This window comes from Oncorhynchus tshawytscha, linkage group LG32 (genome assembly GCF_018296145.1).
Source record: "Oncorhynchus tshawytscha isolate Ot180627B linkage group LG32, Otsh_v2.0, whole genome shotgun sequence".
In the NCBI taxonomy this organism is placed as follows: Eukaryota; Metazoa; Chordata; class Actinopteri; order Salmoniformes; family Salmonidae; genus Oncorhynchus; species Oncorhynchus tshawytscha.
This window is the reverse complement of record NC_056460.1, coordinates 7,115,878-7,134,198: the sequence shown is the minus strand read 5'-3', so window position 1 is coordinate 7,134,198 and position 18,321 is coordinate 7,115,878. Positions and strand designations below refer to the sequence as shown.

General features: G+C 48.6%; 1 protein-coding gene and 1 non-coding gene across 7 annotated transcripts in view; both read left to right on the top strand.

Annotated features, from left to right (window-relative positions):
• Positions 1-18,321, top strand: part of LOC112230365 (ubiquitin carboxyl-terminal hydrolase 34) — a 59,778-nt gene that overhangs the window by 15,252 nt on the left and 26,205 nt on the right. For 2 of the 6 annotated variants that reach the window (XM_024396624.2, XM_024396623.2), the window contains exons 8-33: positions 91-152; positions 258-339; positions 462-554; positions 821-946; positions 3,155-3,284; positions 3,605-3,735; positions 4,025-4,710; positions 5,916-6,130; positions 6,896-7,035; positions 8,223-8,350; positions 8,508-8,597; positions 9,258-9,353; positions 9,818-9,900; positions 10,665-10,819; positions 11,168-11,281; positions 11,530-11,629; positions 11,836-11,998; positions 12,406-12,559; positions 12,947-13,094; positions 13,660-13,760; positions 14,014-14,217; positions 15,554-15,679; positions 17,144-17,266; positions 17,434-17,517; positions 17,630-17,716; positions 18,056-18,256. In XM_024396624.2, the coding sequence (XP_024252392.1) occupies positions 91-152; positions 258-339; positions 462-554; positions 821-946; positions 3,155-3,284; positions 3,605-3,735; positions 4,025-4,710; positions 5,916-6,130; positions 6,896-7,035; positions 8,223-8,350; positions 8,508-8,597; positions 9,258-9,353; positions 9,818-9,900; positions 10,665-10,819; positions 11,168-11,281; positions 11,530-11,629; positions 11,836-11,998; positions 12,406-12,559; positions 12,947-13,094; positions 13,660-13,760; positions 14,014-14,217; positions 15,554-15,679; positions 17,144-17,266; positions 17,434-17,517; positions 17,630-17,716; positions 18,056-18,256 (3,822 nt within the window). The remainder of the gene's footprint in view (positions 1-90; positions 153-257; positions 340-461; positions 555-820; positions 947-3,154; positions 3,285-3,604; positions 3,736-4,024; positions 4,711-5,915; positions 6,131-6,895; positions 7,036-8,222; positions 8,351-8,507; positions 8,598-9,257; positions 9,354-9,817; positions 9,901-10,664; positions 10,820-11,167; positions 11,282-11,529; positions 11,630-11,835; positions 11,999-12,405; positions 12,560-12,946; positions 13,095-13,659; positions 13,761-14,013; positions 14,218-15,553; positions 15,680-17,143; positions 17,267-17,433; positions 17,518-17,629; positions 17,717-18,055; positions 18,257-18,321) is intronic. The other 4 variants (XM_024396628.2, XM_024396627.2, XM_024396625.2 and 1 more) reach the window with 4 other exon arrangements.
• Positions 9,509-9,642, top strand: LOC112230469. The gene has a single exon (XR_002950332.1). It is a non-coding gene; the product is annotated as a small nucleolar RNA SNORA70 (small nucleolar RNA).

Sequence of the window (18,321 nt, the reverse complement as noted above, 5' to 3'; positions counted from 1 at the left end):
ACACAAGGGTCAATAACTCATTAAATTAAGTACACTGGTGTGTACATGCATACATTCATTAAATTTTTACAACTCGTTTTCTCCCCACAGAATCAGCTCCACACCTTCAACGATGTCTGTAATAACGAGTCTCTGGTGTCCGACACCGAAACGTAAGTCAATTGATTTGATTTTTACAATGAAACATAAGTCCATTGAGTTGATTTAGCACTGCGTCACGGACCGTAAAAGCAGCGTACCTCAAACTGTCCCTCCAGGTCAATAGCAAAGGAACTAGCTGACTGGCTAATCAACAACAATGTAGTGGAGCACATATTTGGACCAAATTTGCACATAGAGGTGAGTTTTCCCATTCCAAGTCGTTCTTACACTAATTTGATACATTTTTATGGGCAATCTGTGTTTTAACTCCCCTGTTATAATGCAGAGTTTGTCTTTGTGCCTCTTTGTTGTCGTTCCAGATAATTAAGCAGTGCCAAGTCATCCTGAACTTCCTTGCCGCAGAGGGAAGGCTCAGCACCCAGCATGTGGACTGCATCTGGGCAGCAGCTCAGGTAACTAGGTCCTAAACACCAGGGGCCGCATGTATAAAGATTTTCAGCGTAGAAATGCGGATTTGTAGGATACATTTAGCCTCTAATCAAATGGACCTAATCTTAGAGCAGCACTCCTACTCTGAATTTGTATGCATATTTTTAACTTATTTTTCTTTACTGTATTCTACCAATTAGTTTTGCTATCATAATCCATTTAATTATTTTTGTTCTTTTCCATTGATGTTCTCCTTGACCCTGCCTCTCTATCTGTTCTCCCCATGTAGCTGAAGCACTGTAGCCGTTACATCCACGACCTGTTCCCCTCGCTCATCAAGAACCTGGACCCGGTGCCGCTGCGCCACGTCCTCAACCTGGTATCCGGCCTGCACCCCAGCGCGCACACCGAACAGGTACACACGCACACACACACCACACACCATGAGTGCCCAATGGTAGTTGATGGTATTCTACGAATTACCTCGATCTGGGAAGATGCCAGTATCGCGATACTAGTTAGTATTGTGGCAAGGAAACACAACACTAAGCAAATTTAGGCCACGGCAAGGAGTGGACAATCAAATGTTGAGTGTGATTTGTTCTACATATCACCAGCCCCCCCCCACAGCTACTTGCCCAAGCCTCCCCAGCTTCTCCTTCACCCAAATCCAGATAGCTGATGTTCTGAAAGAGCTGCAAAACCTGGACCCGTACAAATCAGCTGGGCTAGACAATTTGAACCCTCTTTCTAAAATTATCCGTCATTGTTGCAACCCCCTATTACTAGTCCGTTCAACCTCTTTCATATCGTCCCGCGATTCCTAAAGATTGGAAAGCTGCCGCGGTCATCCCCTTCTTCTCCCACTCTAGACTCAAACTGTTAGACTTGTATCCATCCTGCCCTGCCTTTTCTAGTCTTCAAAAGCCAAGTTAATAAACAGATCACTGACCATTTCGAATCCCACCGTACCTTCTCCGGTGTGCAACACCTCAGCCATGCTCAAGGTACTAAACAATATCGTAACTGCCATCGATAAAAGACAGTACTGTGCAGCAGTCTTCATCAACCTGGCCAAGGCTTTCGGCTCTGTCACAATCACCGTATTCTTATCGGCAGACTCAACAGCCGTGGTTTTTCAAATGACTGCCTCGCCTGGTTCACCAACTACTTTTCAGAGTTCAGTGTGTCAAATCGGAGGGCCTGTTGTCCAGACCTCTGGAAGTCTCTATGGGGGTGCCACAGGGTTCAATTCTCGGGCCGACTCTTTTCTCTGTATATATCAACGATGTCCCTCTTGATTCCTTGATCCACCTCTACGCGGACGACACCATTCTGTATACATCTGACTTTTTTTTGGACACTGTATTAATAAACCTCCAAACGAGCTTCAATGCCATACAACACTCCTTCCGTGTCCTCCAACTGCTCTAAAATGCTTGTAAAACGAAACACATTCTTTTTAACCGATCGCTGCCCACACCTGCCCACCCGTCCAGCATCACTACTCTGGACGGTTCTGAATTAGAATATGTGGACAACTACAAATACCTAGGTGTCTGGTTAGACTGTAAACTCTCCTTCCAGACTCATATTAAGCATCTCCAATCCAAAATTAAATATAGAATCGGCTTCCTATTTCGCAAAACAAAGCATCCTTCACTCATGCTGCCAAACATACCCTCGTAAAACTGACTATCCTACCGATCCTCGACTTCGGCGATGTCATTTACAAAATAGCCTTTAACACTCTACTCAGCAAATTGGATGTAGTCTATCACAGTGCCATCTGTTTTGTCACCAAAGCCCCATATACCACCCACCACTGCAACCTGTATGCTCTCGTCGCCAAACCCACTGGCTCCAGGTCATCAATAAGTCTTTGCTAGGTTAAGCTCCGCCTTATCTCAGCTAACTGGTCACCATAGCAACAACCACCCGTAGCACACTCTCCAGCAGGTATATCTCAATGGTCATCCCCAAAGCCAACACCTACTTTGTCTGCCTTTCCTTCCAGTTCTCTGCTGCCAATGACTGGAACGAATTGCAAAAATCGCTGAAGTTGGAGACATATCTCCCTCACTAACTTTAAGCATCAGCTATCTGAGCAGCTTACCGATCGCTGCAGCTGTACACAGCCCATCTGTAAATAGCCCATCCAACTACCTTCCTCATCCCCATACTGTTTTTATTTACTTTGTTTTGCCTTTTTGCACACCGTTATTTCTACTTGCACATCATCATCTGCACATCTATCACTCCAGTGTTAATTTGCTAAATTGTAATTACTTCGCTACTATGGCCTATTTATTGCCTTACCTCTTTACTCCATTTGCACACACTGTATATAGATTTTTCTATTGTGTTAGTGACTGTACTTTTGTTTATCCCACGTGTAACTCTGTCGCTTTTGCTTTATCTTGGCCAGGTCGTAGTTGTAAATGAGAACTTGTTCTCAACTGGCCTACCTGGTGAAATGCAAAAATAAAAAAAATACTTTAAGGAGCTTTATAGTCACATACACCTAGTCTAACTAACAGAGCTGCTCTTTGTCTTGGACACCTGCCCACCATAAAGATCCTATAATTGTGATTCTGTATGTAATTCTACGCTGCTCCCCCAGACCCTGTACCTGGCCTCCATGCTGATCAAGGCTCTGTGGAACAACGCCCTGTCCGCAAAGGCCCAGCTCTCCAAGCAGAGCTCCTTCGCCTCGCTGCTCAACACCAACGTCCCCATGGGCAACAAGAAAGGTACGATGGTTTGTGGTGTTTGTGTATTTCAAGGGGATATACCTTTTGTTTGATCAGTGGTAGTCAACAACTCCGGTGCTGTTATGTGAGTGGTATGCATGTTTTTGGTCCAGTCCAGCACTAATCAAGGTGTTGAATCGAATGTTGTAGTGCTGGGATGGAACAAAAGTCTTGAACACCTTTTTAGATACCAATAACCATGGTTTACCACTTGCTTAGATAAATATGCTCTTAAACATATCTGCTGTATATAGACTACCTTATGTTTTGTGAGATGCGTAATCTGATGCATCAAGCCTCTGCTTCTCGTCTCGACCCAGGCTCCCCAGCGGCCAGCCCGGACAGCAGTGACAACAGCGACACTCACCACAGCGGCGGTAGCGACATGGAGATGGACGAGCAGATGATGGGCGGCAGCAAGCGGGGCCAGCAGAGACTCTCTGACACGGAGGTTAGTAGCACTCCAGTACCCTTTTCACGCCATCTAGCTGGAGAAACAAGTGATGCACGTTCTCAATACATTTAATGGGAATGGTTGTTAGTAGCAAACTGTTACTTTCCAGCGCTGTTCAGAAATCCATGCCTTGTTTTTTTTGTTTGCCTAGCCACGGGTCTCCAGTAGCTAACTTTTTAGACTTTTTATCAAAAAGCCAATCTAGGTCAATATCCCCGTCTCGTGGTTCTGATGTATGGCCGGTTTAACTGGAACTGATTTGGTCTCCTCTCTCCGCCCCGTCCAGGAGTCGATGCAGGGCAGCTCGGACGAGACGGCCAACAGCATGGAGGAGGGCAGCAGTGGGCCCGGCAGCAGCAGTGGCCACAGCGAGGGCTCCAGCAACGAGGCGGGCTCCAGCCGTGCCAGCCAGTCAGCGGGAAGCCCAGGCAGTGAGCTGCACTCTGATGACATGGCTGACAGCGAGGTCCTCAAGGAGGAGGAGGAGGAAGATGACGAAGACGATGACGAAGATGAGGACGACGAAGAGGATGAAGAGGGGAACAACCGGGGCGTAGCGGCCGAGGGCAGCCCGCAGAAGCAGCCCCGGGACCAGCCGGAGATCAGGAAGCGGAAAGCGGGCGATGCGCTGGTGGAGGAGCATGGCGACAGGGCCGAGAGAGGGGCAGGAGACGGACCAAAACCCAAATGTTTGCCCTTTAACCCCGAGGCAGCCGTCGGCATGGTAACGGCTGCGGTATCGATGGAGGGCCGCATGAGGATGCTGGATGCCTGCTCGGCCCGGCCTGATGGGCCCGAACAACAACATTCAGAGATGGGAGGCCCCTCATCCCAAATGGCCCCTGGCCCCCAGGAGCAGACCTGCCTTCCCTGCCCCGGGGACTTCCTGGGGGACGCCATGGGCAACGAGCTGTTCAACTGCCGACATTTCATCGGGCCCCACAACCACCACCATCACCACCACCACGAAGGGTAAGACTATCACCATCTCTTTTTGCTTTCTTTACGCTAACCTGTTATCTTCTTTATATCTCCTCTTTCACAATGTTCTATATTCGGCAAATTGGCCTCGGGAGATGAGGTTCTTTTTAAGGCTTCTTTCGACTACACACCCCAACCAAGACAAACTGTCCGTGGCCGATTCAACATGTTGAATCAGGACCAACTACTAGCAATTATGTCGGTGTCCAAATGAGTCTAGACACCACCCGTAGACAAGTTGAGTTTCCTGTAGTTGCATAGATGTGTAGAAGTGTCCAGTCAATCATTTCTACATTTGTCATGAGGAACTAGATGTACACTGAGTGTACAAAACATTAGGAACACCTTCATAAAATTGAGTTACACCCCGTTTTGCCCTCAGAACAGTCTCAATTCGTCAGGGGCATGGACTCTACAAGGGGTCTAAAGCGTTCCACAGGGATGCTGGCCCATGTTGACTCCAATGCTTCCCACAGTTGTGTCAAGTTGGCTGGATGTCTTTTGGGTGGTGGACCAATCTTGATACACACGGGCAACTGTTGAGCGTGTGAAACCCAGCGGCGTTGCAGTGCTTGACACACTCAACGGCGGTGCGCCTGGCACCTTCTACCATACCCCATTCAAAGGCACTTGAATGTTTTGTCTTGCCCATTAACCCTCTGAATGGCACACATACACAATCCATCTCTCAATTGTAAAAAACTGTAACTCCTTCGCTACTATGGCCTATTGATTGCCTTACCACCTCACGCCATTTGCACACACTGCATATAGACTTTCTTTTTTTCTATTGTGTTAATGGCTGTACGCTTGTTTATCCCATGTGTAACTCTGTGTTGTTGTATGTGTCGCACTGCTTTGGTTTATCTTGGCCAGGTCGCAGTTGTAAATGAGAACTTGTTCTCAGCTAGCCTACCTGGTTAAATAAAGGTGAAATAAAACATATGGTCTCTAGGCTTCAAAATCCTTTAACCTGTCTCCTCCCTTTCATCGACACCGATTTGAAGTGGATTTAACAAGTGACATCAGTAATTGATCATAGTTTTCACCTCGATTCACCTGGTCAGTCTGTCATGGAAAGAGCCATGTTTTGTGCATTCAGTGTAAATGTATTTGTTTTCCTTGCAACGTGAATCTTAGGCTTATTCAAGTGACAACAACATGCATTGCCCTTCTAACATTGAATCATCCACCAGGCACATGGCGGACGACATGCTGAGCGCAGATGACGTGTCCTGCAGCAGCTCCCAGATCAGCGCCAAGTCGGAGAAGAACATGGCCGACTTTGACGGTGAGGAGTCTGGCTGTGAGGAGGAGCTGGTGCAGATCAACTCGCACGCCGAGCTCAGCTCCCACTTGCAGCAGCACCTGCCCAACCTGGCCTCTATCTACCACGAGCACATGGTGCAAGGTAGGCTGCACTGCACGGTGCACCTAGGGTTGTGAATTGACTTAAATTTACCCCAAAATTCCCAGGTTTCCCAGAAATCGTGGCTGGAAAATTCACAGAATACCCTACTCGCGTAACGGTTCACCCACTTATTGCACACCAATAACGGGCCTCAGTTTACAGCGGCACGAATCATGTAGTTATGGTTCTACTAATCGTCTGGATGGGCCAATCCAGTCAAACGCTTTCACCATCAGTTAATCCCGTGTAGCTCAAGTGGTAGAGCATGGCACTTTTATTTTTTTGAATTTGGACCTTTTATTTAACTAGGCAAGTCAGTTAAGAACACATTCTTATTTACAATGACGGCCTACCAGGGAACAGTGGGTTAACTGCCTTGTTCAGGGGCAGAACGACAGGCTTTTTCATTGTCAGCTTTGGCATTTGATCCAGCAACCTTTGGGTTACAGGCCCCAACGCTCTAACCGCTAGGCAACCTGCCGCCAATGGCTTGCAACGCCAGGGTTATGGGTTCGATTCCCACGGTGTATGTATGCACTCACTACTGCTCTGGATAAGAGCGTCTGCTAAATAATAAATAATAATCTTCTACCTGTAAACGTGACCGTCTGGGCGTTCCATATGGCTGCTTTCTTATTGCCATTCTTAGTGTCACTTGATCTGTTGTTATCCGTGCCACATTTTAGCATGATATTTTAGCTTGACATTTTAGCACTTCAGTAAATCTTTACTGAACCTTTTTTTTATGGCTCTCTTTTTCACCAGCGGCTGTGTTTTATTCCTCTGCAGGCCCGCAGGTCCACAAGCACCAGTACTCTGGCAACGCCGTGACTGACATCAACCTGGACAACGTGTGCAAGAAGGGCAACACGCTGCTCTGGGACCTGGTGCAGGATGAGGACGCGGTAAGAACCGTGACACTGGATTACACCGTGCACTAAGAAAGCATTCTGCTGGCGACTGTCTTGCTGTGCAAAAGCATGTAGCATGCTAGTAGTCAGACAGCCTTGAAGCCTAGCGGCATAGAAGCAGAGTTTGAGTTCCCAGAAACAAGTGACACATTTTGTTGTCTAAATGTTCATTCACCGAATAAAAATAAATTTTGAAAAACCCATTTTTAACCTCTATGTGATCGGTGTCCCTATACCAGGACAGTTGATGCTAACGTGCGCTAATGTGACTAGAATGATGTAATGGCCAACTTTCCAGGACATAGACATGTCTTATATGGGCAGAAAGATTAACAAGAACTTAAGCTAACTGGGCGGGGGAGTAGGAGTAGTGTCCTATCTTTAATTAACTCTGTCGATAGTTTTGGCACATAAGGTCCATGATAACTAGCAAATGTGCCCACTCTGGTCTTGGCACATGCGCTATAGTCAACAGCTCGCAAATACAATGCGAACATTTTTATTTGGTTATAGGCAGCCAATCACCGATCATCATGTCACCAGCATACAAATGAAGAGCCTTGATATTTATTGGAAAGGAGCATCAAGCTCATTACTGTCAACTTTCACCACCCTGTGAAGTTCATTATAAATGATTTAATCTGGAGCTTAATAAACTGTGCATGCTTTTTCAAGTTGTAGTGACAAGACCACGCACAGCATCGCATGACTAAATATATCTCAAAGTCACGGTTAGTCTATCAGCAATTGTGCAATTTGCACTGCATTTTGTTGCATATTCTAATCAGCGACCAAAAAAAGTATCCACCCATGTCTCGAGTATTTGTTTTGTTTGTTGACTTTGTAGGGAATTTTCTGACAATTTGACAGTTTAAATCAGGCCTGTCCTGAGTTATTTTTTTTGCTCTCTTTTTTTCAACGGGTACTTTACTCGGATAAAAATGGTTGGATTGGAAACTTGGTTACTGTGAAACTTGGTTACTGTGTGGCAAAAACGTTTTGTCAGCTACTAAATACTCAACGTATTAGAGGAGAATGTGTCACTTCCTCCTTCAGGTTTCGAGGAGCAGCTCATTTATTATTAAGGTTAGTTATCGCTATTAATTTAGGATCTGTTGTGATATTCTGAAGTCTGGAAAGAGGTGCGAGTGACCTTTCTCCGTTCTTCCCTCTTCCGTCAGATCCACCTGTCGGAGGGCCTGATCAACGAGGCAGAGAAGCTCCTGTGCTCTCTGGTGTGCTGGTTCACCGACCGTCAGATCCGCATGCGATTCATCGAGGGCTGCCTGGAGAACCTAGCCCACCACAGGTGTGTGTGTGTGCGCGCGCATATATATGAGTGTGTATGTCTGTGTGAACAACATGGCTCTGAAATGAATTGGTGTCAAATGATTTTGTATTATCCCTTCGTTGGCTAGCTATTATGTGAAACTTGTTTTTTGACTCCATGCTTCTCTCTCCCACAGATCTGTGGTCGTCTCCCTGCGCCTCCTTCCCAAACTGTTCGGCACTTTTCAGCAGTTCGGCTCTAGCTACGACACCCACTGGATCACCATGTAAGCATCGCACCCTCAGCGTGATTAGAACAAGACAAACGTTGTCCATTACATGGCATCACAGAATAACATTGGCAATGCAACAGATTTGCACATATTGGACATATTGTGACCATAACTTTGTGAAAATAACTACTGTTTTTGTGACATTTGGTATGTTTGTAAATTCACGTTGGACTGCCAGAGTACGGTCAGGGCGTTCGTAAGTTCAGAGCGTTGTCAGACTGTCCGTGAGTAAATTCTGAGTGTTTTGCACTCTGAGCATTCCGAGCGCACACTGGACGCTCTGGCCGAGGAATAAGGTTGATCTGAGCGTTCTCAGAAGTGTTCTCACACGGCAGTCAAGCACCCAATCTAACTGTCTAACGTTGGTTAGCTTTGCAAGCTACTTCCAGACACAAATGCTAGAACACCTCACTCTGACCGTTTTACTCTCCCTAGCAGAGCTGGTTAGGCTGTTATCCACAGCGTTGGTGACTGTAACTGTGCTGCTGGCTACAGTTTAATTACGTTTGTTTTGCAGACGTTAACTTACACCGGCCATATTCAATGGCCGTTATCAGTTATTCTGCGCTCTGGCTACACTCGGGCGAGAGGGCTCCGAAATCGGAGCCGATAATGAATTTCCGAACTCACACCTTTTGGTGTCGTGTCTTTCAGGTGGGCGGAGAAGGAGCTGCACATGATGAAGCTGTTCTTTGAGAACCTGCTGCACTACATCCAGGAAGTCCGAGAGCAGAGGCACAAGTTTGCCCTGTGAGTAACTCACCCGTTCTCTCCACTACCCTACCCACTCCCCCATTGACATTTTTGACTTTGCCTTGTAACTATACAACGGTAACAGTCTTATTACTGTGGAGTAGGGCAACATATTTGGTAACACAGCATGTATTGTAGGTACACCAATGTAACTGCAGCTTATTAAGCCGACCAGTCTCGCTGCAGTGCGGTTCTGGTGTGCAATGGCTGCGGACAGTGACTCTGTGGTTGTGTATGTGGCCAGCTCGGGAGGTGCTGGCTGCTTTAAGGGACCGCCGAGACAAAACGACACGTGCATGTTTTGTCCTGACAGAACCACAGAGAGCGTGGCTAGTCTTTTTGATTTCCTTATTTGAAATGTGAAACGCATTGGAATGGACGTTAGAGTGACGTTGCAGTTCAAAAGGAAACGGAATAGTTCATTATTGAAATATCTTCTTTTGATTACTATGCGATCACAGGTATGGCCACAGTGCGGAAGTCCAAGTTCGCTTGCAGTTCCTGACCTGTGTCTTCTCCACACTGGGCTCCCCAGACCACTTCAGTAAGTCAACAGGGTCGTGTTCATTAGGCACCAAATGGAGCGAAACAGACTGAAACGGCGAGTGTTTCAGCCATGACGTGTCCAATAAGGAAGACTTATTCCAGCTTTCCGTTACATTACCCAGTCTTCACATACAGTTCAACAGAAACATTCCCTATCATTCTCTCCCTCTATGGCTGGCTGGCTACACCCTGGGAATGGAATTGGCCCTGGAGGAGATGTGCAACCTGATGAGCCTCTTTCTCCTACAACAGAGACCTCATTGTCCTCTGGCGTCTCCAGAGGGGTGACTGGATCTACCTAGCTAATTCACTCTGTTCATAGCTGTGTGTGTGTGTGTGTGTGTGTGTGTGTGTGTGACGTGTGTGTGTGTTTGCATGCTTTTGTGTATGTGTGAAGGGGAGCTAATATTTTTGATTTAGAGGTAGACTGGGAGACTCCCTGCAGTCTTATGGTGGTGCCCGATCAGGACACAAAAGGATTAATACTGCAGCCAATTTTCTCTGGGAACCAATTTATATTGTGTGTATGTGAAAATGTGGATGTGGTGTACATGACTATCTGCCTGTGTGGTTGTGTGCCTATTGTGGATCCAGTGTGGGAGTGATATGCTCATCTTCCCCTTTATAGTCAGAAGTGTGTGTGTGGTTGTGTACCAACGCTGACACCAGTTTAACTCCTCCTCTCCCCAGCAGTGAATGTGTGCATATATAACAGCGGGGTATTTGTATATGAACACGCTAACAGCCTCTCCTCTCCCTCAGGACTGAGTCTAGAGCAGGTGGACATCCTGTGGCACTGCCTGGTGGAGGACGGAGAGTGCTACGACGACGCGCTGCACTGGTTCCTCAACCAGGTCCGCAGCAAAGACCAGCACGCCATGGGCATGGAGACCTACAAACACCTCTTCCTGGAAAAGGTACGACCGGACTGGACCATCTGGTCTTAGTGTGGAGGGGTGTTGGACAAGGGTCATTCCAACGTGGTCTGTGGTGGTGATGGTGAACCTGAGCTAAAAACCAATTCAACAAATTGATAGCTAGAATCTGTAACAAACAAAAAAAGGGGGTGGGGTTGTCATTTAAAAAGTCCCAAAGTTGTCAATTCAATGTGAAAGGTCATTGAAAAGTCATTCACTAGCCAGGGGAAACAAATTGGAAAAGTTGCCCAAATCGTTGAAAAGCCTTGGCATTAAAAGCCTTGGTCTTAAAGTCTCAGAATCTGTCATTGTAATACCGTTTGCCCTTAATTCTTCCTGTTTCCTCAGATGCCCCAGCTGAAGCCAGAGACCATCAGCATGACGGGCCTCAACCTCTTCCAGCATCTCTGTAACCTGGCCCGTCTGGCCACCAGCGCCTACGACAGCGGCTCCAACTGCGAGGTACACACACACACACTTTATTTGAATCCACAAATCACATTACAGAGAAGGATTCAAACACACACACACAGGGACAAACACACCCACCCGAGTACAGTTGGTCATACACACATACACTCTTATACACACACGGTTTGTGTCATCTGTTTTTGGTAACTTTCAGGCCCGTCCATACCTCTCACTGAACCCTGCTGTCACCTTGTCAATGCTTGTCCATGACCTCTAACCTTTGACCACCTCCTCTGTAGTTGTGTGGCATGGACCAGCTGTGGGGCATCGCCCTCAGGGCCCAGTCCGCAGACATCAGCCGCGCTGCCATCCAGTACATCAACTCCTACTACATCAACGGTCAGTGCACCTTCAGTTGGTACATGGTTGAAGACTCGTAGTAGAATTTCTCCACCATAACAACCTTGTTTTATATTGCTGCAAAAAAGGAAGTGAAAACCCTGTCCGCAGCAGCACGTCCAGATCCAAAACATCCTACTTTATAATAGATTTCCGATCTTGGCCGTTATTGATTCTGCGGTTGCGTGTCCGTCTCCGTCCCCCAGCTGGTAAGACGGGCCTGGAGAAGGAGCAGGAGTTCATCAGTAAGTGCATGGAGAGCCTGATGATGACCTCGGCCAACCTGGAGAAGGACGCCCACTCCAGCCTCACCGTCATCGAGAGGGGCCTGCTCATGCTCAAGACCCACCTGGAGGCCTTCCGACGCAGGTTGGGAACACACACACACACACACACACACACACACACACAGAAATGCATGTACGCAAGCAGACGCACCGAAACTCTCTCACAGAGAGAGCCACACGCTCCTCATCTCCATCCTCTCAACCTGTGTACTTTAAGCCCTGAACCTCTAAACTTAACCAGCACGCTGCTTATCATCAACTATATTTCCGCCTCGCCTAGTCGAGATCATCCCTGGACCTGGAGAGCTACAGGACAAGCTCTTGGTCCAGTTCTCCTGACCCATCCACCCTTCACCCAAACTCAACTCCCACGCTAATTTCAACCAGCACGAAGAACCGTGTCTCCCTTTGGCGCTCTCTCACTTTCTCTCTGCACCCCCAACACTCGCTTTGTCTCCTGCCCCACTCTCTTTGTCTCTTTGTCTCCAGGTTTGCGTACCACCTGCGTCAGTGGCAGATCGAGGGCACGGGCATCAGCAGCCACCTGAAGGCGCTGAGCGACAAGCAGTCTCTGCCACTGAGGATCGTGTGCCAGCCCGCCGGCCTGCCCGACAAGGTACCCAAGAAAGTACCCAGCATCTTGGTACTTAATTATTAACCCTTGGTCGCTTGGAAACACTCAAATGCTCTTGTTGCTGTTGTGTTCTGTGGTGTTAGGGAAAATCTACAGGCCACAATGTCAAAATGAATGGAAACGATTGGTGCAAGCTAATTTCATACTTTTATGGAGTAGAAATGTTTGTTGTGATACTACTGTGAAGAATGCTGTGTTCTCATTCTTGATGTTTGTAAGGATGTTCTAACACACTTTTTCTGTGTGTGCGTGTCTGTGTTTGTCTGTTTGGTCACTTGCCTTTGTGTGTGTGTGTGTGCGCGCACGTGCGTGCGTCTGTCCCTTTCTGTCTGTGTGTGTGTGTGTTGCGTCTGTCTGTGTGTGTGTCTACGTTCCTACCTGTGTATGTATTACCAGATGACCATCGAGATGTACCCCAGTGACCAGGTGGCAGACCTGCGGGCCGAGGTGACCCACTGGTACGAGAACCTGCAGAAGGAGCAGATGAACCAGCAGGCCCAGCTGCAGGAGTTTGGGCAGAGCAGCCGCCAGGGGGACTTCCCAGGTCTGTCACCTCTCACCTTTGACCCCTGATCCAGTGTGGCAGCAATACCATAGGAGAATCTCGATTACTTTTCCTTGATTCCTCGCATCCTCTCCTCGCCTTTAAAAAAACAAATTAACAATTGGAAAATGAGTATGTGATTGGATGGGATCAAGGAAATGCAATTGAGATTCTCCCCAAGGCTGTTGCATCCTTCCCTTTTTGAAGCAATCGCTGATCTCACCGTGTATTTTGTATCAGTATTTTAGGGGTATTCAAACAGGTCCTGTGATGTCAGTAATCTTGAATTTAATTGAAATCAATTCGTTTTTTGTCCCGAAGGGCAATTCTTATGTAGCGAATGGTTTCCTTACCCCCTCATTAAAAATGCACACTTCCTTCAGTGATCTATTGAGGTAATCACCTCAGAAGGAAGGATTACACCGTTTCTATACCGTCCTTTCAGATCTCAGTCATGGTTTTTCACTAAGGGAAAGGAGCAAGTTAATGGATCAGAAGCCGCTTTTAGTATTGGGTGTTTCGCCAGTCTGTGTTTCTAACGTGTGTTTGTGTGCGTTTCCGTCAGGTGGTTTGATGGGCCCGGTCAGAATGATCTCCTCTGGCCATGAGCTCACCACGGACTACGATGAGAAGACCCTTCATGAGCTGGGCTTCAAAGACATGCAGGTAACTACCTACACACACTTGGCAGTCTGCACTTAGGCGTAAATATTCGCCGGGGATTTCAAACCGATCGCAGGTTATTAGGCATTGCGGCTTTTTGAAGGCCATTTCCGATTGAGCCGACCATATGCAGCGTTTTACGTGAACGATATCTCTGCGAACGGGGGAACGTTGGCTTTCAAAGCCGCAATGCCTATAACACACGATTGGCCCCTTCAGCTATGGCACTCATGCCTCTCCCTCTCCTCATTTACAGATGGTGTTTGTCTCGCTGGGTGCCCCACGGCGGGAGCGTAAGGGCGAGGGGGTGCAGCTTCCGGCCTCGTGTCTCCCCCCGCCCCAGAAGGAGCACATCCCCATGCTACTGCTGCTCCAGGAGCCCCATCTCACCACCCTGTTCGACCTGCTGGAGATGCTGGCCTGCTTTAAGCCCCCCAGTGCCCTGGGAGACAGCCCCGAGGTGGGTCATGGAGTATGCGTGTTGTGGGGGCATGGGTTTAGGGCTGTGTGTGAGGGGATGTTGAGGGTATGTGAGATGCTGGCCTGCTTTATGCCCCCCAGTGCTCTGTGAGAGGAGGCCCTTTACAGTCCAATGGTTTGTGTGTGTAGGTGGAGCGGAGACAAAGTGGGTTTGGCAGGACGCGGTGTGTGAGGGGGTTGTATGTTGGGGGGGAAGAGTCCACTTCGGCATCTCCATCAAAAATGTGTGTGACGGAGTAGATATGTTTGGGGATGGGTTTCATTGTTGTTCATTGTTGTTCATTTTTGTCTATTAGATACCCTTGATAATATAGCTAAGGAAATAAGAATGCAACAGAGCGTTTGAAAAAGCAGCTTGGAAACAGCTACATAGAAACCAGACTTGAAATACTCTCCATCCGATTAAATGTGAAATAGTCTTTGAACAAAAAGCCCTTCCAGAATATAAAGTAGGCTCTTCCTTCCAGGTGCATCATGCATAATGCATCACGACTGTCCAATGGTCTTCTGGCAGTCGTTTGATAGTCCAGTAAAACGTACTGCATGGGGTGTGTCCCAAATGCCATTCCTATTCCCTTGATAGTGCACTATTTTTTTTGACCAGGGCTCATATATTCCGGTCGAAAGTAGTGCACTGTGTAGGGAATAAGTTGCCATTTAGGACTGAGCCTCGGGTGTGTAATACATAAGATGTAAGGCGCTCATCTGTCAACGTGTATATTTTAGTCACAGCGGCGGGAGCCGTCTCGTTTTGAAATGCAAAGTCACCCGGCGGTCAGTGCTTTTTATAGTCTCTCCCTTCACAGGGACTCAGAGAGGGGTTATCCAGTGTGCTGTTTGTACGTCACTCACTCTCTTTTGCATGCATTTATCCCTCTCCCTCCTCTCTCTCTCTCTCTCTCTCTCTCTCTCTCTCTCTCTCTCTCTCTCTCTCTCTGTCTCTCTCTGTCTCTCTCTGTCTCTGTCTGTCTCTCTCTCTCTCTCTCTCTCTCTCTCTCTCTCTCTCTCTCTCTCTCTCTCTCTCCCTCCTCTGTCTCTCTCTGTCTCTGTCTGTCTCTCTCTGTCTTTTTTCTCTTTTTTTTCTTTCTTTCTTCCCCCTCTTCACTTCCTCACATCTAACACTCATCTGACCAGAACGTTAACAAAATTACTTGAATCAAAATGAGGTATTGACTATAGTCTGTGCCTGCCTTCGGCTGTGTTTATAGTACTGCTCCAAGGCTGCTGCTGTGTGTGTGTGTGTTCTGTCACTGTGACAGCAGAAAATAACACGTTACAAATATCTAAATAAAGATGAATTTTATTTTACTCTCCAGAACCTACGATGTGAGGAGCTGCATCTCCATGCTGAAAACCTGTCGAGGCGCGTCTGGGAGCTGCTCATGCTGCTGCCCACCTGCCCCAACATGCTGCTGGCCTTCCAGAACATCGCCGATGACACGGTACGTCACCTGTTCTCACACACGCTCCCCTTACACGCCGTCACGCTCCCCTTACACGCCGTCACGCTCCCCTTACACGCCGTCACGCTCCCCTTACACGCCGTCACTCTCCCCTTACACGCCGTCACGCACCCCTTACACGCCGTCACGCACCCCTTACACGCCGTCACGCACCCCTTACACGCCGTCACGCACCCCTTACACGCCGTCACGCTCCCCTTACACGCCGTCACTCTCCCCTTACACGCCGTCACTCTCCCCTTACACGCCGTCACTCTCCCCTTACACGCCGTCACTCTCCCCTTACACGCCGTCACTCTCCCCTTACACGCCGTCACTCTCCCCTTACACGCCGTCACTCTCCCCTTACACGCCGTCACTCTCCCCTTACACGCCGTCACTCTCCCCTTACACGCCGTCACTCTCCCCTTACACGCCGTCACTCTCCCCTTACACGCCGTCACTCTCCCCTTACACGCCGTCACTCTCCCCTTACACGCCGTCACTCTCCCCTTACACGTCACTCTCCCCTTACACGCCTCTCTCCCCTTACACGCCGTCACTCTCCCCTTACACGCCGTCACTCTCCCCTTACACGCCGTCACTCTCCCCTTACACGCCGTCACGCACCCCTTACACGCCGTCACGCACCCCTTACACGCCGTCACGCACCCCTTACACGCCGTCACGCACCCTTACACGCCGTCACGCACCCCTTACACGCCGTCACGCACCCCTTACACGCCGTCACGCACCTTACACGCCGTCACGCCGTCACTTCACTCCCTTACACGCCGTCACTCTCCCCTTGCACGCCGTCACTCTCCCCTTGCACGCCGTCACTCTCCCCTTACACGCCGTCACGCTCCCCTTACACGCCGTCACTCTCCCCTTACACGCCGTCACTCCCCTTACACGCCGTCACGCACCCCTTACACGCCGTCACGCACCCTTACACGCCGTCACGCACCCTTACACGCCGTCACGCACCCCTTACACGCCGTCACGCTCCCCTTACACGCCGTCACTCTCCCCTTACACGCCGTCACTCTCCCCTTACACGCCGTCACTCTCCCCTTACACGCCGTCACTCTCCCCTTACACGCCGTCACTCTCCCCTTACACGCCGTCACTCTCCCCTTACACGCCGTCACGCTCCCCTTACACGCCGTCACTCTCCCCAATACTGTTGTGCCCCTGCTCATGCTGGCCTGCTTATCCCTTTGCATCCTGCTCATTCGTTTCTGCTCGTATTTCTTAAACATTCCCAGGGCCCCAGGGGTGTACATTTTCGTTTCAGCCCGTCACGCACCTACCTCATTCAACATATCAAGGGCCTGCCGATTTAGTTGAGTTGTTCAATGAGCCGTGCTTGTTCTGACCCACTTTGCTCACCAATGAATGACAACATAAAGATATGCGTCCTGTCTCGTGTGTGTGTGTGTGTTCTCCGTCTGTCCGTAGGGAGGCGAGGGTCTGTGCTGGAAGGACCTGCTGAGGATCAAGAGCCCCCACAAGCTGCTGTACGCCCTGGAGATAATCGAGGCCCTGGGCAAGCCCAACCGGCGCATCCACCGGGAGTCCACGGTACTACTGGGACTAATTATTTATATATATATATATACTTTGTCACTCGAACACCTTTTTTTTCTCATTCATGAACACCCACATTCACACACATATGCACACCCTTGCTCTGCTCAATGATTCAAACACGCATATGAATGACCCCTGTGTTGTCTGTGTGTGTCCAGGGGAGCTACAGTGACCTGTACCCAGACTCTGACGACTCCAGCGAGGACCAGATAGAGAATAGTAAGAACTCTTGGAGCTGCAAGGTACGCCTCTTTATAAACTGACTAACTCTCATACTGTACACACTTATACAAACCACTTATCCATCACGTCAACTCCATTTCCTGTTTGTTTTTTGTTGCTCTCTTTTTACAGTTTGTGTCGTCTGGAGGTCTTCAGTTGCTGTTGGAGATTTTTAACTCTGCCATTCTGGAGCCCAAGGACCAGGAGTCTTGGACAGTGGTGGGTGGATCAGAAACACATTATAATACGTGGGAGAAATGGAATAGAATGGGTTGTATAGATTAAACTAAATAAAGGTGAAGTCTCGGTACTCTACAGTCATATGACGAGTGGTAATGATTCTGTTAAAAAAAGTTTTTCACACATTGAAAACTGCTTTATGAGGTGCGGATGATTTCCAATTTCAAAGTGGACAATCCTAAAATATATATGAAAAACATGGGGGGGTAATGAACAGGTCAGAAATAAAACCATGTCCTTCATTGTTTTTAAAAACAATGTTCTGTAGTTAGTGTTAAGTGTTAACACGGGTCACGTCTCTCTCTCTCTCTCCTTCAGTGGTTGTTGGACTGCCTGGCTTGCCTGCTTAAGCTCATCTGCCAGTTTGCGGTGGACCCGGCCGACCTGGACCTAGCCTACCACGACGTCTTCTCCTGGTCGGGCCTCACCGACAGCCAGCGCAAAAGGGCCTGGCCTGGCAAGTCCCGCAAGTCCGCCGGCGACCACGGCAAGGGCCTGCACATCCCCCGCCTCACAGAGGTACACTGGTCCCTCAGCTAAATGCTAACAGCTTATGCTCACCGCTGGGTGGGGAGAGTTGCCAT